General features: G+C 37.0%; 4 protein-coding genes across 15 annotated transcripts; 2 read left to right on the forward strand and 2 right to left on the reverse strand.

Moving 5' to 3' along the window:
- Window positions 1–301: 301 nt before the first annotated feature.
- On the forward strand, window positions 302–1813 carry Mul1 (mitochondrial E3 ubiquitin protein ligase 1). Its single transcript, XM_076435321.1, has 5 exons — window positions 302–436; window positions 610–815; window positions 903–1087; window positions 1173–1371; window positions 1454–1813. The coding sequence occupies exons 1-5, from the start codon at window positions 332–334 to the stop codon at window positions 1779–1781; spliced, it is 1023 nt and encodes a 340-aa protein (XP_076291436.1). The 5' UTR covers window positions 302–331; the 3' UTR covers window positions 1782–1813.
- Window positions 1814–1907: 94 nt separating this feature from the next.
- Window positions 1908–3495, reverse strand: Ctu1 (Cytosolic thiouridylase subunit 1). Its single transcript, XM_076435305.1, has 6 exons — window positions 3353–3495; window positions 3046–3277; window positions 2856–2974; window positions 2601–2789; window positions 2296–2500; window positions 1908–2216 (listed from the first exon to the last, which is right to left on the reverse strand). The coding sequence occupies exons 1-6, from the start codon at window positions 3398–3400 to the stop codon at window positions 1969–1971; spliced, it is 1041 nt and encodes a 346-aa protein (XP_076291420.1). The 5' UTR covers window positions 3401–3495; the 3' UTR covers window positions 1908–1968.
- Window positions 3496–3657: 162 nt separating this feature from the next.
- On the reverse strand, window positions 3658–5195 carry Sf3b5 (splicing factor 3B subunit 5). The gene is made up of 2 exons (XM_076435355.1): window positions 5041–5195; window positions 3658–4175 (listed from the first exon to the last, which is right to left on the reverse strand). The coding sequence occupies exon 2, from the start codon at window positions 3919–3921 to the stop codon at window positions 3664–3666; it is 258 nt and encodes an 85-aa protein (XP_076291470.1). The 5' UTR covers window positions 3922–4175; window positions 5041–5195; the 3' UTR covers window positions 3658–3663.
- Cdk12 (Cyclin-dependent kinase 12) lies at window positions 4710–17148 on the forward strand. Of its 12 annotated transcripts, none has more exons than XM_076435227.1 (12): window positions 5220–5354; window positions 5835–7158; window positions 7233–8374; window positions 8824–9251; window positions 9625–9821; window positions 9896–10100; window positions 10180–10448; window positions 10668–10841; window positions 14965–15271; window positions 15424–15544; window positions 15615–15797; window positions 16934–17148. In XM_076435227.1, exons 1-12 carry the CDS (start codon window positions 5351–5353, stop codon window positions 16936–16938), a joined length of 4359 nt encoding a protein of 1452 aa, XP_076291342.1. In that variant the 5' UTR covers window positions 5220–5350; the 3' UTR covers window positions 16939–17148. The 12 variants fall into 12 exon arrangements, 11 of the variants coding, with proteins under 11 accessions (XP_076291310.1, XP_076291323.1, XP_076291342.1 ...); XM_076435238.1 differs by lacking the exon at window positions 16934–17148 and having other exon boundaries at window positions 5835–5978; window positions 6060–7158; window positions 15615–16902; XM_076435187.1 differs by lacking the exon at window positions 16934–17148 and adding an exon at window positions 15901–16901.
- Window positions 17149–17203: the final 55 nt, after the last annotated feature.

A 17203-nucleotide genomic window follows, 5' to 3' on the forward strand; every position in this document is an offset into this window, starting at 1 on the left:
TGCCAGTCCTTTCTTATCCTTGCTGATGAAACTTTAAACTCATAATCAGGGTTACCAATACATAAAAAAAATGGTTTCGAGCGATCATATGTTGGAATTGGAACAGTCCTGACAACTTGACGGTCACAATTAGGTCTCACAATATTTGTAACCGGTCGTATTTATAATTCTTTTTGGTTTTATTGTTTCTTTAAAAATTTGATTGTTATCAGGTTCAGAATGATATCGAAAAATGGTATCGCTCGGGCTGCTTGTGAATCAGTGTTCGTCGTATACAGCGAATATTAATCACAAACAATAACCTTGTAACTTCCCGAAATATAACCTAATCATGGACTATTTAAGTGAGATAATAGCTCTCGGAATTGACAGTGTCATCATCAGTATCTGTTTGAAACAGTTTTTCTCTTGCAAGAAGGCAATCCTTGCAGTCAAGGTAAGCAAGATTTTTTGTTATTGCACTTGCTTCTTGTGGAGCTCCGTGCAAATTTAATAGTTTGCAAAATCTAACCTCGCCACACGATGAGCATAGAATTTATTACACAAAATGCTAGTAATATATATAGCAGCGTGTGTAAACATACCTGAAAACGTTCAGTTTCTCCACAGGATGCAGAGATTCACGAGGTTGGTCCACAGTTGGAGAGCCTTCTCAATAAACAACCTGATAACAAAATAGGCTATATAGCAATCAGAGGCATCGTTTCACCTTTAGGAAAACCATTGACTAGTATCAATGATACAAAGATAACTGGTGTTGTACAGAAGCTCAAAATTAAAGAACATGTTGTGGCCAGATCTACCGCTGGTTTCTGGTATATTACATTTCTTTTAAACACAGTACAAAGAGAAACATATTCTTCCAAAGTTATAAACGATACATTTCTTTTTATTACCTTTAGGTCAGATCAAGAGCACACTGTTCATAAAGTATGTAATACTGTACCATTTGCCTTGAAACACGGCACTAAAACTGTAGAAGTATTAGAACCATTGTCTGCTGATATTTTAGACTTGGATGTGGTATCAAATACTTTCGAACCTACTGTACCAACGTTTGCAGACCACTTATGGGGTTTCTTCACAGGTTGGAAATATATGATACACTGTTATTGATATGATATTTTTCTATACGATATTTCCAAAACATTCAAATTTCATGGTAATTTTAGGTATACGTAAACGTGGTTTGCAGTCTACTGAAGAACTGCTACGTGAAGGTACATTGATCACAGGTATTGGTGAACTATCAAAGAGTAAATCGAATGCTCTTTCGTTGCAACCTCCAACGAATGGAATGCCATTTTATTTAACGAGCATGTCGATTACTTCGTTGCTTAAAAAATTGGACGATCGAAAAAGAACATACAGGTGCGGTCGATTGCTTTCCTCTACTATCTTGTAGCGCAACCAATTGCGAGGCGTTAATATTGTCGATCACGTTCTGTTTCAGATTTTTAAGTTTCATGTTTGGTGCAGTCGGTTTATTGATCGGCGGGATAGTACTTCGGCGTTATTGGAAAGACAGAACGGAGCAAAGATTGGCAGAAGAATTGAGGCAGTCTCTTTCCGCATCTCGGAGAGAAAGAAGGCAAAGAGTGAGAGACACTGATCTCAGAGAGGATCAGTTGTGCGTTGTTTGCCGCACAAATCCGCTTGAAATTATTCTTCTTCCATGTGGACACGTCTGCTTATGCGAGGATTGTTCCGACGACATTACTAGTGATTGTCCTGTCTGTAGATCTCCGATCATGCAGAAAGCTGCTGCCTATATAATTTAAGATGAATGTACGAATAAAATTGTTAAAGTTTACTCCGAAGGTCTTTAAATGGTAAAGAGTGGCTATAAAAATGAATCTAGCGCTTGTAATAGCTTCACGTAATTACAAGATTGTTGTAAACAGAAATCTGAAAATATAAGATATATTTTCGTTTATTATACACGCGAGTACATCATATATGAAAATGTCAAAACTCTAAAGCGGTTTGATTCTCTTTTTCAGTGTCGTTTTTGGAACTGTCCGCGGTTTCGTTGAACGAATCCATCACGCGTTTAATTTTATTGGTTTTTCCAATGCCAAGTTTCGGTAGTCCTCTATTTAAACCTTCCAACATAATGCAAGCTTTGCATATTTCTTGACTTGAAACAAATCCGCAACGAGAACACATCCTTCGTTCCGGCATTTTAACAGTATCTTTTACTTCTAAAGTTTCCCCTGTTGCAGAATACATTAGTTCGTATGTTAGGCATCCATGAAAATTTCAATATAAAGATTACAGCACAATTTCATTTACCAGAATGTATAATATCCAAAATGGACGAGGACCTAATCTTCTCTAAATCTTTCAGGAATGTTCTCGCATGACCCCTGTATGCATTCGGTGCAAATATACACTCAGTTGAGAAGTATACTAAACGTTTGAAATACGCATACATTACGATCTCCTTCTCGTAGGCGTACTTGAGTGGCTTGCATCGTTTTATGCAATCTGCTCCTGCCTGTATTGCAAAACATAATCTTGTTATTATATGAAGTTAGAACATTTAAAACAAGTCACTCGTATACAAATTGCATGAATACTTCAAAATAAACTCTTACAGTAATGACTGAAGTGCATCGTTGTAGCCTTGCAATGTCCCCACGTAAAATATTCATGATAACTGTCTCTGCTATGTCATCTGCATTATGACCTGTTGCAATGCAGTCTACTCCTAACAGGGCGGCACCTCTATCTAATGCCTGTCTTCGAAATACGCCGCAAAAGGTACAATTATTCTTTTTTCCTATCTGAAGTAAAATGAGCATTAGTTATGTACAGTGGACCACATATAAAAACAAAATGTATATTCATACTTCTGCTACAATTTCATCCATAGTCCACCCATACAACTCTTTGTAAGATAATATTTTTAATGGCAACCCATAATCATTTTTATTTTGTTGAACTGTTTTTAAACTATCGTCCCTGTATCCTAAAAATGAAAAGCTTGTAATAAGAAATTTGTTAAGTTTTGCAACAGTATAATATTGCTGCATAGTATACCGGTAATTCCTTCATCGATGGACAAAAGAAACAATTCAATTCCATAATTGTATCTCTCGTTCAATGTTTTTAACATGTATGCTAGAACAGTTGAATCTTTTCCTCCTGATGCTCCAATAGCAACTTTGTCACCCGATTTAAATAATTTTCCTACTGTGATAGTATGATGAATTTCAGACTCGAAGGCCATGAAAAAACATTCTCTGCATAACGCATGTCCAGTTTTAGGCCTCTGTAATTGAATGCATTATTTCTTTGAATTCCTAATTGATCTTGAAAGTATCGATAGCAAAAACGATTAACTTACTTTGAGAGTAGCGTCTTTCCCACAATTTCTTGAACACGGAATCGGCATTTTGATAGAAAAATTATAACGTCACTGTGTCTCGAATATTACGTTTATATTGTTGAAATATTTCACGATCCGACCACGTGATTAAATTGTCACACAGGTTATAAATGTCGGTAATAAAAATAGTCGATTTAAAGGAAAGTTAAGTTAAATTAAATGCATTTTTTATTTTACGATAGATGTATGATCTACACAAAAAGACTGTGAAATATTTTTGATCACTTCAATGCATTCACAGCTCACGTACAATACATTTTTCGCAAAAATTAATCTTCCGGCTTCTCTGGGGGTGGGCCACAAGGTTGCAACATCTTTTCCATAAGATTAAATCGTACACGCGCTTTTGCTTCGTTTTCGGCAATTGCGAAGAAATTTAATAAATCATAGTGTCCCATGTATGAACTGCAAGAATCACGGTGTTGATTCACAAGCCATTCGAACTTTGTTGTGTCAGCGTGACCTGTGCCAATGTATTTTGATTGCAAATGCTCTAATTGACTGTGAATATTATAACGTTCTCCCATGCTTCAATTTTCTCGGCCAACAAACACGAAAACACTATAAATATACGATTTCTCAGGTTTGCTCAAAGTTCAGTCTTCCTCGTTTTTGCAGTCAATTGCAGATTAAAAAATTACGTTTCGACTCGAATTTGTACTCAGAGTCTCAGATGTCTCCAGATAGTCCAGATCAGTCCAGATGTCTCAGAGTGCGTCTAAATTCGTAATGCAGCGTTTTCATGAAAGAATACTGTTCGCTGAAGTTCGCTCAGTTCGCTCTGTACCGAATCAAATAAATTGTAATATGTTTGTAAAATGTATAAAAATATAATAGCCCTGTAAATGAAATGAAAAATTAATGAAACACATTGAGTACACATTAAACAAATAATTTATTTATACAACAATTAAACTATTTTTATCTGTACCGATATTATTTAACCGGATATTGTATTCTTCTGACTGTATACCTATATTACTTATAATTAATATTAAAACATCAATACATCGATACGTAAAAATATAATACGAAAATAATAATTATAGAGGTTCGTTCTTCTAAAATGTTCTAGGTACGATAGCAAATATTATTGCGAATCCTTCACGTTTCGATTGTATTCAGAACAATTTTCTTGATTGATAAACATTTAATTACAAGTGCATTTGTATTTACAGAGGGTATATCTGGTATTTATAAATAGGTGCAAAGTGTAAATTTAGTTCAACCAATTGTATCGAGTAGAAGGAGTCTCAAGATCATCCACAATTTCGGTTTCTCTACAGCAAGACCGAAAGAGCGCAGCACTTGTCGCTTGTTACGTCAGACAATAATGACGTGCTAATGGTTAATGGCTTCTACTTACTGAGCTACCTTTATGAGAAAGCCAAATACAATCCAAAGAAAATTCATGATATATGATGCATCGGCTAGTAAATCTATAAAAATATGATTGCCTGAACATTGAATTGTCACGATCTATTTAACGTAATATGTTGTGAGAGACTGCATACGGAGCAACGAACGTAACCATTACACTCATCGCTACGTTGGACCACAGACTTAAGATCAGACTAAATAGTCTGTGGTTGGATCCAGCCCGATGCAAAGGAACCCAACATTCGGCGTGATATCGCAAGACTTACATTGCACGTGAGTACCAACGTTCGTCGTCGACGTAGAAATCCGTCGGGAACGCTAAGCAACTTTCTATTGCAAAAACTGGGCAACTCCCTTGCCACCTAGTCGTTCATAATGGCGGCTACGCGCTAGGTCGACCGAGAAATTCTTTTCGACGAAACGTTTCCTCGATCGACAAGTCATACGTTCACGTCGGATGAATTCTCTCGCGTATATCCCGAAAATATCGCGATTCACCGTGATTCCCCGTTCTTTTTTCGGTTTCTTAACGAATCCGTGTTATTCGAAAGTATTGTTACGTCGACTAAACTATACATGTGTGAGTTCGTGTGTCTCCTTTTCATGTGTGATTGTTATGTGCGTGTGTTATATCCATGACGATCAGTATCAAAGTATTGAGAGAGAACAGAAATTATTATTTTACCCGAAAACTTTTTTATACTACTTAATATTAAGTATCTCGATGTAGTGAGTATAAATATAATATTAAGAAAATTATACATATTCAAGAAATCGAGGTTGATTGCAAATCAATCTTGCTGATTGTTTGTGGGCATTTAAACAAATGTGATTCCATTGTTTGTAGAGTATTTTTGTGTTCTTTATGTAAGTAACATGTAAACAACAATAATTATTCTTATATATTGTAACATTCTAACTTTTTATTCTTACAAGGAAAGTACGTAGAAATAAGTCGTGGACTCGCAGAGAATATGAATAACATTCAAAGCTTATAATTATATAATTAGTAGATTTAATAATTATTATATATGTACACTGAAATATTTGTACACTTCAGTAGGTGACATGCCTGGCAGTCGTGATATCGAACGAGCAGAACGTAATGGAAGATTTCGATCGCGCAGGAGAGACAGCACAGGCAGTGATATAAACCGACACAACTTCGAGGGCTCCGACAAGAAGCACAGACGGCATGGAAAAAGTAAGAGTTCCGGAAAAAAGAAGAAAAAGAGGTCCCGAGACAAATCTATAGAGAATGTACCAACCGTAGCCTCTTCCATAGTTAAGCCTTTGGTTGAATACTCGGACGTGAGTAGCGAAGACTTGTCCGAGCCGGAAGCAGGGGAGATTCAGTCGGAGGACAGTAGAGGTAATAGCTACACGGACGGAGAAGTACCTGAAACAGTTTTACAGAGGCGTTATTATGGCGGGAGTCCCGTGCGAGCTCTGGGAGCATCGCCAATTAGTCTTTCACCATCTCCACCGGTCCAGCACAGGCATTCCAGCAGACATTATTCACCTAACGAGCAGCAACCTTCAGCGATGCATGGTGGTACTCCTGAGTACGAAGAGGAGTCCAGGCGCTACGCGAGACGGAAAGAGAAGAAACATAAACGAGAAAAGAAGAAGAAACGAAGCCTTAGTCCCTCGTCTAGTTCTGGCAAGAAGAAGAAACGAAAGTCCAAGAGACATTCTCATAGTATGAGCCCACATCGCATACCGGACGAAATTATCATAAGCCCGGAACACGAGAAACCAGTTGGAAATTGGTCCGAGTCTCCTCCTCTACCGTTGAAGGATAGCACCTCGCCGATATCACCGGCGACACCCCAAGAGTTGAGAGAGTTCAGCGATGTTGAACTAGTACTGTCCAGACAACCTCGAAATGTAACACCACCACCTCTTCCCCCGAGACCAACAGAATCACCACATACCCCTTTGTTGCCGCCAAGAACTGCAACGCCGGAGAACAACAAAGCAAACTTGTCTACGATAAAACACACGCCGGAAAGACAGAAACATAGTCCTAGTATTCACGCTCGACGCAACAGCATTAGTCCGGGGCCGATGATCAGCGCGAGTCGTAGGAGACCTCATAGTCCCAGTCCGCCATCGAGACGAAGAGACCATAGTCCAGCAAGGAGAAGAGATTTTAGTCCCAACCCCATGGTGCACAGACTCAGGCACAGCCCTAGTCCTTCGAGGAGGCGGGAATTCAGTCCGAGTCCTGTTGGTCATCGACGCAGAGGAGATCCCGTTAACTCACCACCCTCGAGTAAACGTAGAAGACGGGATGAGCCTGATCGACGACACAGACACCACGAGAAAGACAGGAGGGATAAAAGAAAATCAAGATCGACTAGAAGTCCCACTGGGAGCAGGTATTGTAGATACAGGATGTGAATATCTCGCTTGTTATTGATAACTTTATAATTAACACGAGTCGCTGTTCTAGGTTGCATTTACCACTTTCCCGTTCCCGATCTCGAAGTCCTGGAAGATGGCGGAAGATCCAGTCGCGATCGAGGTCGCGATCCCGACGACGAAGTCGAACCCCGAAGAAGTCTCGTTCTCCCAGCAAATCTCACAAGTCTGTGAGGAAGCACAAGTCGAAAAGCCCTCGTCCCTCGAGGATACCCTCTCCTTCGCCGCATAGACCCAGGCCGAGGAGTCCGTCTAGTATCACCGCGAGAAACCTCCGAGTACAAGCAAAGATCAGCGAGACCAGTCTATTCGCCGAACTGGTGAAAGACAGGAACATGCGGGAACTGGCCTTTAAGAAGCTACAAGCGGCTAAAGAGAAAGCCGTGAACCAAGACGAGGTTCAGATCATAGAGGGCACCGACGACAAAGAAGGCAGCAACGCGTCTTCCGAGAACAAAGCCTCCTCCACCGACAACAAAGACAAATACGTAAATCATAAAGATCAAGCGAAGGGGGCGAATGAGAGCATGAAATCTGTTGATGTTGTGGATATTCCTGTTCCGGGATCGGACGATAGTGGAATTGCGGGAAAAACACCCCCGTTGCCCATGGCAGTACAGTCTGTCAGTGCGCCGAACTTAATGCCCGGAGGTAATCAGCCTCCAACTGTTGTATATACTTCACCTACAACCGCTGCGTCTAACAGTTGTCCAGTGACCGTTACAAGTAGCCCGAACTTCCCGACCGTTACCAATGTACAAGCACCCCCGTTGCCACAGTCTGATCCCGCGAACGTGCCCTGTATACCCCAACCGTCTATGTCAGTGCCTATCCCTGTACCAGTACCTGTGCTACCAAACATGTCCATACCGCCGCCACCGATACCAATTCCCGTACCAGCGCCCAACACGGCCATGTCGAAGTTCAATCCTCCCAATAACTTGGTTCCTCTTAAGTCTGTAGATCCCCCTAAACCCCCTATCGTGGCATTCAAGACGAAAAGTCTGTCACGGTTACCGTTACCGCCCGGAATTAATCAGAATGATTTGGAGAGTATAGACTCGCCGCCGAGTAGGTCTCCGAGTCCACCTAGCAAGGCGCAAATGAAGTTCCCCGCGTCCACTCCGAAACCACCGCAGAAGAAGAGTATCAAAGACTTGCCTATGCCTCCAGGTATATTAATTAACTTTACACGACAGAGTTGGGCATTATTTGAATAATTTGTTATTCGACCATAGCTTTTCAAGGTGGTCGAGGATTGAAATACTTTGTTGCTCTACCGATCTAACCGATTTATTCTAGGGCTCTCACTATACGAATGTCAAAAGTATCCAGATTGGTTGTATTTGAATATCCGGATAGTAAGAGCCCTAGTTTATTCGTTATTCGTAACAATTTTTGCCCAACTCTGTTACGCGGTGCTGTGTCGATGCGAATAACACTGTTCAACGAATTCGAACACTTCCAGACCTATAACTGCGAGTTAACGTTCCTGATACGAGCTGCATACGAACGCGCGCGTGTGTGTGTGTATCAGGAATGTCCACACTGGAAGTTGCAAGTCTAACGTTGAACAGTGCAACTATCGACCGATATAATTAACGTGTATGGTTGATTTGCAGTAGTTCCTGGGTCCGAAGACCTGAGCGGAGAAGATGATCCGAACGCAACACCGCCCCGCACGAAGGTCGAACGTGTCCCGCCAAAGCCTAAGCTGAAGAGACCAAAAATCCTGAAACGTAGAAGCTCGAGAAATTGCCACACGCCTATGTCGGCTTCCGGTGGCAAAGACTGGGGAGAACGATGCGTTGACGTATTCGAAGTCATAGCGCAGATCGGAGAGGGTACCTATGGCCAGGTGTACAAGGCTCAAGACAAACGAGCTAGCGTGCTTGTAGCACTGAAGAAAGTACGCCTGGAAAACGAGAAAGAAGGGTTCCCGATCACGGCAGTGCGCGAGATCAAAATCCTCCGACAGCTGAATCACAAGAATATTGTAAACTTAAGGGAAATAGTCACGGACAAACAGGATGCCTTAGACTTCAGAAAGGTACATCAGACTTGTTCGATGACTATACAATTTTACAGCTTTGTTTCACACTAGGTTTAATATTTTTAATTTACGATTATCTGGATTATAAAGATGCATCCATGAGGAATTATTTGATAAATTTATTTCTCTTTGGGTATATATTATAAAACAAATAGCTAAAAATTTGGACAGATACGTTTTCGTTATTTTGTTGACGTAATGTAATATAGTTATTTTTAGCGCCCCGTAAAGCTAGTGTTAACAATATTCTGTTAGAGAATTAGAGAACTTCATTTCTTCTAGGAGGTTTTGAACGACAAAGTAGTTGTAATCACCGTAACTGTAAAATACACCATAGTGCAAGGGATTAAATCCATTGTTGCTTTTATAGGATAAAGGGTCGTTCTACCTCGTGTTCGAGTACATGGACCACGACTTGATGGGTCTTCTAGAGTCCGGGATGGTAGACTTCAATGAGATGAACAACGCAAGCATAATGAAGCAATTGTTAGACGGTTTAAATTACTGCCACAGTAAAAACTTTTTACACAGAGACATAAAGTGTTCAAACATATTGATGAACAATAAGTACGTAATTCGCGTAATCGGCGCAATTTCAATGAAACGTTAATAGCTAACAAATGATCGTGTAATTTTTACAGAGGGGAAGTAAAATTAGCTGACTTTGGACTTGCAAGACTTTACAATGCCGAAGATAGACAGCGACCTTATACAAACAAAGTAATCACTTTGTGGTATAGACCGCCTGAATTGCTGTTAGGCGAGGAACGTTATGGACCTGCAATAGACGTGTGGAGTTGTGGTTGTATATTAGGAGAATTATTTTCTAAGAAACCGCTGTTCCAGGTACGAAAATTTGACATTAAATGAACGTCGTAGAGTAATAACTACGTTTGAAATTAATCGTTATCTTTCTTCTCTGTAGGCGAACATAGAGATGATGCAATTGGAGATGATTTCCAGAGTCTGTGGCACACCGACTCCTGCCGTTTGGCCTTCTGTGATAAAATTGCCATTGTGGCACACACTCAAGCCAAAAAAGTCCCATAGAAGACGCTTACGGGAAGATTTCTCGTTCATGCCGGCACCAGCCTTGGATCTGTTAGACAAAATGTTAGAATTAGATCCCGAGAAACGAATAACGGCTGCCGATGCGCTTAAAAGTGCTTGGCTGAAAAATGTTCAACCTGAGCAGTATGTTTTCTTTTTTCAATTTCACTATATTTCTAACGGGAATACTACTGCGCGTAAATTAAAAAGTACAAAGAGATATAGTATTGCAAATTCGCGTAGCCCTCGACAGAGGATGTATCGATATATATATATATATATATATGATTTCTTCGTAATTTCCTAAATTGCATGCGATCTCGTCCCATTCATGAAATCTACATTTATGGTATGACAAATTAGGATGCCGGCACCGCAACTTCCTACTTGGCAAGATTGCCATGAGCTATGGAGCAAAAAGCGAAGACGCCAGTTGCGAGAACAACAAGAGAGCTCCACAGGAAAGATACCTCTTCTACCTCTTCCGAATAAAGGAGGTCCCCATAAGGCTATCGAAGATCTATCAGATGTCGGGGGGTGAGTAGTCGTAGAGAGACATATTCGCACAAAACTGGGACGCGATCCAGTACTGACCAGATTACTAATTGCTTACACACGTAGATGGCTGTGTACTGCAGTTGTGCTTAGCATTTATTTATTTTTTGTTTCCATAGCAGAGTGCGTTGTTTTTGGAAATATTATTTGAAAACGAATGGAGACGTAATCATTGTAGTAATCATACTTCCCATCGTCCGTTTGCATGTGACTCTTTGTCTCTCTCTTTTTCAATAATGAATAAAATTAAGTTAATTTTAATTTGATTCGCAGTCGTTCAAACACGACGATGGCTATAGTGCAGAACAATGGAATATTATAAGTACAAAAGACAAAACAGAAAGAAAGAATGTACACCGTCGTTCTCTTCTCAATGAATTTCACTATGACTAATTTTTTTAAACACACGCCAGAAAATAATATATCAGCGTACCAGTGAACACAGAAAATTTACGGCGATATTGTCACACCAATCATATGTTATAGACAATAATTTACTTTTTTATGTGGCTGCATATTCAAACGTATTGCTAGAACAATATACACACGTGTATATCGGTGACTGGAAGAAGTTATATGATGCTGCCCATCAGAACACTATAATACTAATTTTTAAAATTAATATCGGATATTGTTTGATTGGATGGATACTGTGCGTAGGCATTTATGTGAGATGCACCTTGCGATCCAGATATTTAATTGATGCCTTAAGAAGTGATCACACGAGCTTAAAGATTATAACATATTTTTTGTCTGATATTTTCCTGACCAAAAGCAATTACAATAAATATGTATGTACATATTTATCGCCTTGTGAATAGGGTGAAAACATGCATATATTGAAAAATATTTGTGTATGTGAAAGAGTGCACGTATATATGATTTTACTTTGAAATTCGTACATGCATTTAAGATGATTTACATATATGTGCATATAATTAACGATATATAACTGTACGAATGATATCCAGTTCACAAGTCATCGGATTTTTGCAATAGTAAAATTTAGAATTACATCTAATCGTTAAAAAGTTACATAAATTATGCAATTCCGTTGCAAATGTTATTTCGATTATTTTTTATATATATATATATGCATATAAATATATAAAAATCGAATTATTACACAATTATCTAATCTTTTAAAATTATTTAAAAATTTGTGGCGTCCATTTTGGTTGATTATTTAACGGAAATAAAATAATTACATAAGATTACTGTATGGACTTGAACAATTACTGCAGTTTATATTTTCTTCCGAGCAAAAAAGTGTCCGATGATTTTTGAATACTACTGTACATACATCTAAAACATATTCACAATCGAATGATTGTCGTTTTAAAAAGAAGAGAAGAAATGTGCAGTGAATTGTTGTACGATTGAGAATGGAAAGTGGTCGATGCTACTGAAATTTTATTTGTTAACGATTTTATTGAACTATCAAATTAAAATTCTGGTCATCAAGCGCATGAAATGATGATGATGATGATGGAGAAAATAAATGAGGGAAGCAATGTGAATACTTCGCCTATCCTGTATAATGTTTAAAAGTCTTGGAGTGTAAATAGGTCGAATGGAACACAAAGAAGAAGCTGACGGAGATACGAAGACATGGAATGCGAGGAGCCAAGACTAAAATATGAATGTGTTCCGCAAATAGTAACGTCACGGCCATCCTCCCATCGACAGTTCATTTTATTTATGTTAAATTCAGTTTAATTTAACATTCACACATTTCTAAACTAGATGTATTTTTAATTGGTTCCGCAAACTGTGTTATAGTTCGTTATTTCTGTATGTAGATAGTTTAAACGTAAGTTTTCAATATACGAATGGCAGTTTTTTCTATATCCGTTCGATATTTTTCATGTTTTTTTGCATGTTGTACTTTTGTATCAGCGCCATTCTTATAATGAAACCCGGACAAATTTAGACGAAAAACATAATGTATTATCATCGCAATGTAAAATAATATTGAAGTACTGTAATATAAAATATTTACCGAAATGTCCAGAGGCATCCCGCCTGATACATTCTTTGTGGACAATGAATTTCCAATGTTATTAAAATATTTTATCGTTTAATTTGTTTAGCCCCTGCCAATGTATCTACACTTTTTAATTTACGAATTTAAGTATCGATAATCCTTTCGGAGAATCATATCTGACTATGAACACTGGGACCTTGGGGAATTAATTAAAGTACCGATGCACGCTGTGCTTTCTTTCAAAATTATTATGAAGTATATGTTACTTTTCTACTTATTCCACAATAAGTTCGATGAATATTTAACATATAATTGTATATATATACATATATATATATATGTTTGTTATTTCTCTGTAGAATATGTCAAATAATAAACAACATGTTCATGTTACAGCAACACTATTGCACGCACAGTGAAATAGATAAGATAAGTAGAAGCGTATTACGCTTTTTTAAATTGAATCTGTTATATGAGGATTATCCTGATAACAATAGTACGTATACTTGAACAAATTCACGCAGTTACGCGTATCTTTGATTTTAAATTAATTCTGCCTTTACCTTAACTTAATTTGAAATTTCACATTAACTGAAATTAGATAAAGGATATAATTAACAAGCAATATACTAATTTTAGTTGCCGAATGAAAATTCCCTATGTTTTAGTAAATTGTCACAATTTTTTTCAAATACATAACAAAGCTTATTTTAAATGTTTTGACACAGAAATTGATGTAATATCAAGTATTTTCTGGTCTAGATGAGGGAAGTAAAATATAATGCATAATAATGAAAATGTGGTGCTTTCTGGCAAAGTAGTAATTTTAAGTGTTATTATTAAAAAATTTGTTACAAAATTGTTGAATTTTTTAATAAATTTCAAACGTGTAAATTTTTTTTATTCTTTCATGTATAGTTAAAAAAAGTGCTAATTAACATTGCGTAATGGTACATAATCGTTTCTTTTATTTATATGTATCAATCATGCAATCTATAAATAATATGTACATAATATGCAGAAGTTGATTACATATAATTCTAGATATACAAAAAAATATTCGTAAATTCTATTGTGGAATTCGGAGAAAGCAACATGATGCAGTAAAAAAAGCCAGGCAAAAATAATTATAAGCAAACACAAATTGGAAAGATATCTAATTAGAAAAACATTATGTTTCAGGAAATAATATTATTGTGGCTGAATGATAGAGGGCTAATTTTATAGCACTTATAAGAATATAAAATAGGTAATGAATGTTTCAAATCTGTCTAATACATGTACCTTATACCCAGGGTATCCAGTTTAATAATTCACATCAGAGTTGGTTTTGTGTATCATATAACAAATTCATTTGCTTGGGCTTTCTGACTAAAAAATAAAGTGCTTTACAATTTTCTACAGAAGGGTTGAAAGATATGTATACCAAACTCAGGGCTTCTTATGTTGAGTCCCTTAATATTTTTTGATCCATCATGAAATTCTTTGTCACACTGTTTCACTCATTGAGGTCTAAATGATAAGTATACGCAATGAATTGTGAAAAATAAAATTATAAATTATAAATAAAAGTTGATATGCTGTGCCTATTAAATTGCATGTACATCCATATGAAAAATACTGGTTTTACTAGTCTTGCTTTTCGAATATGCACATTTACAAGACACGTTACCGTTTGCATGGGCTTTGTTAATCATCGAATAAGTGTTGTTATTAGGGTATTTGTGCATCACCATTCATAATATTAATGCATTCATGTGATATTCGGTTAATTATGTAATATTTTATACAATCTTAATATAATTATTGATATTATTTTAATTCTAAATAGAATAGCATGATCTCAGAAAACCTATAATTTATTAACATTGTTACTTTGAAATACATACTTCAACAATAGAATATAAGTCAGTGATCTTATATTACTCATCGTATGAAAATGTTTGTTAAAATTTATAACCTTTGCAGTGGCAAATTATCATGTTTATAATATTTGTTACAAAGCATAAATACTAATTATCTGTGTTTTCAATATAAATAATGTGTGTTCTGCATTTAATGAATTCCAGTCAGATTTGCCCATACTAATCGGCATAATATTGTTCGACTTGATTTCAGGTCTTCCAAACGTTTAAAAATGGAAGCAGGCTACAATTCCCATCCAAATCGACTTGGTGCGGAATCTCATTATGGGGGAGATAATTTGTTTAATCAGAGTGGGCCGTTCATGGTTTCACCTACATCGTATTATTATGCCAGTCCTCCACCTGTTAAGCCACGACTCAAAGGAGATCCAAGCTCTCATTTGAATGAACTGTGCGCCGAAGATAGTCTTGCTCGAAAATTAAGTATTCTCACAAATGCCTTAAATCAGGGGAAACCAATTCGTGTTGATGATCTCATGTCACTTCGATCAGACAACGAGGTAAATGATTGCTGTCAGTTTTTATTTGATTATTTTCCTCCGTATATTTTTTTATATAATACTATAAAAAAGAAAATACATATGTTCTAGTTCAGAAAAAGAGGAATTTTCGTTTCACAGTTTTAATATGATGTAATATCATGTTTTCGCAGAGTGACCCTAAAGTAGTACAGTTGTTAGGAGAATTGCATACTGAACTACGGCTCGCGGCAAACTCAAGACCAAGTGGACAACTAGAATCTCATCTTCCTGTACTGAATCCACCGTCTTTAGGTAAATTTCATTGATTACAGTTTTGATTCTGTCTGCATAACGCACTATAATTGTAAATACTATTTTTCAGATACGAATACTTCCCAGTCAGGAAATTTTGATGCGCATGCAGTTTATGCTGGTGATGATGCGATGAGCTCTGGGAGGTGGTCACAATTGGCTACAGCTGGTGTTCGCAGTGCATTATTGGCGCTTATGTCGCGCTATGGTTTGGAAACATACAATCCTTCCCCTGCTATCACCCGACCCCCAGGTAAACCGGCATCCAACCTGATGCAGAACCTTTTCCTGCCCTCGACTTCCTCTCAGTCAGCATTCAGCTCATAATAATTTGTATATATATGGACTCATTGCAGCGTTCAAAAACAATGTTTTGTATAAAGAGTCGGCAGAAGGTCTAAATTACTATTTTTTAAATTAACTAGGCAAGGAAGTACAACCGCATCCGAGTTGTTAATAGACTCTGCTACCTATTCGTATTTGTAAGTGCACAGTCGGTGTATAACTTGTATATAATTGATATATCATTAATATCAGACCAGTTACTTAATACGGTACTTGTATCTTTAATAATACGAACGACGCTCTTTATAGTGCACACACACACATGCGACAAACGAGATAAGAGAGCTTTTAAAATGTTTTCATTTTATTGTTTCTTCGAACGTAGATTTATTTTTTGCCATTAAGAAATATTTAATATACATATATATATATTATTATTGGTAATATATATATACAAAAAAATATATATATTAATGTACATACACAAGGTCACGTGTAAAATGTATGTGCATTTTAAAAAAATGTTACACGAAATTTATCCATACAGACATTTTTATCTCTCTCTATTACTTTTCTCTTGGTCTAAATATGTTGTTACGTATAGAGATTTATGTCGTGCGATAAATTTATACTGAATGAGTTCATGAGATCAAAAGACACTGAAAGAGAAATGGAATTGCTCCATAGAAATTCAAAGGTCGGATGCATTCTGAACATTTACTGCATAAGACTTATTCTTTTTTTATGTAAGATGTTAAACGTTTATTTATTATGCAAATATTTACAGGATGTAATGTACATAACATGATCGAGATATAATAAAGAAACAAAAGTACATGAATGTAGGAGAATTCTTTCAGATCGGGATAACGTTTTTATTAGCAAAAGAAATTGTTCGAATTATTCCAGTCTATTTAAGCTCGGAATAATATGTTATATTGGTTCGATGTTTTTTTTGGTTAGGTATTTACAAAATTACGTAAATTAGGAACATATTTGCGTGTTGAGGAGAAATGTGAACAGGAAACATTTGTTAACATCTCAAAGAAAAGGCAACGTCGACGAAACCAAAAAATTAACACGATTTTCACGAACGTTTTTCAGATTGACGCGGTTCCCCAAGAAAATGTGTACACTGTGAAAGTGAGGTTAGGACGTGTGCTTCTTTGCCGGCGAGATGTATACAATCTGTGACGTTATTATGGCGGATCGTACTATGATTCGAAAGGAGACAACGCGACCGTGCTTCCTCCGGTGAAAAGTGATATCAAGAGTACGACATTGTGGGAATGAATAATAAATTTTTTTCCTTTATTGAATTTGTTCGTTTCTATGTTCGGTGTGATAACTGGTATGCACAATAAAAATATGCAG

This window comes from Lasioglossum baleicum, chromosome 1 (genome assembly GCF_051020765.1).
Source record: "Lasioglossum baleicum chromosome 1, iyLasBale1, whole genome shotgun sequence".
In the NCBI taxonomy this organism is placed as follows: domain Eukaryota; kingdom Metazoa; phylum Arthropoda; class Insecta; order Hymenoptera; family Halictidae; genus Lasioglossum; species Lasioglossum baleicum.

Coding starts and splice junctions, on each gene's coding strand:
- Mul1 (XM_076435321.1), top strand. CDS start 332: ATGGACTATTTAAGTGAGATAATAGCTCTCGGAATTGACAGTGTCATC. Junction 816..902: donor AGATCTACCGCTGGTTTCTG/GTATATTACATT, acceptor TATTACCTTTAG/GTCAGATCAAGAGCACACTG. Junction 1,372..1,453: donor GATCGAAAAAGAACATACAG/GTGCGGTCGATT, acceptor GTTCTGTTTCAG/ATTTTTAAGTTTCATGTTTG.
- Ctu1 (XM_076435305.1), bottom strand. CDS start 3,400: ATGCCGATTCCGTGTTCAAGAAATTGTGGGAAAGACGCTACTCTCAAA. Junction 2,790..2,855: donor TGGATGAAATTGTAGCAGAA/GTATGAATATAC, acceptor ATTTTACTTCAG/ATAGGAAAAAAGAATAATTG. Junction 2,501..2,600: donor GATGCACTTCAGTCATTACT/GTAAGAGTTTAT, acceptor TTTGCAATACAG/GCAGGAGCAGATTGCATAAA.
- Sf3b5 (XM_076435355.1), bottom strand. CDS start 3,921: ATGGGAGAACGTTATAATATTCACAGTCAATTAGAGCATTTGCAATCA.
- Cdk12 (XM_076435157.1), top strand. Junction 8,375..8,823: donor AGACTTGCCTATGCCTCCAG/GTATATTAATTA, acceptor GTTGATTTGCAG/TAGTTCCTGGGTCCGAAGAC. Junction 10,101..10,179: donor CTAAGAAACCGCTGTTCCAG/GTACGAAAATTT, acceptor TCTTCTCTGTAG/GCGAACATAGAGATGATGCA.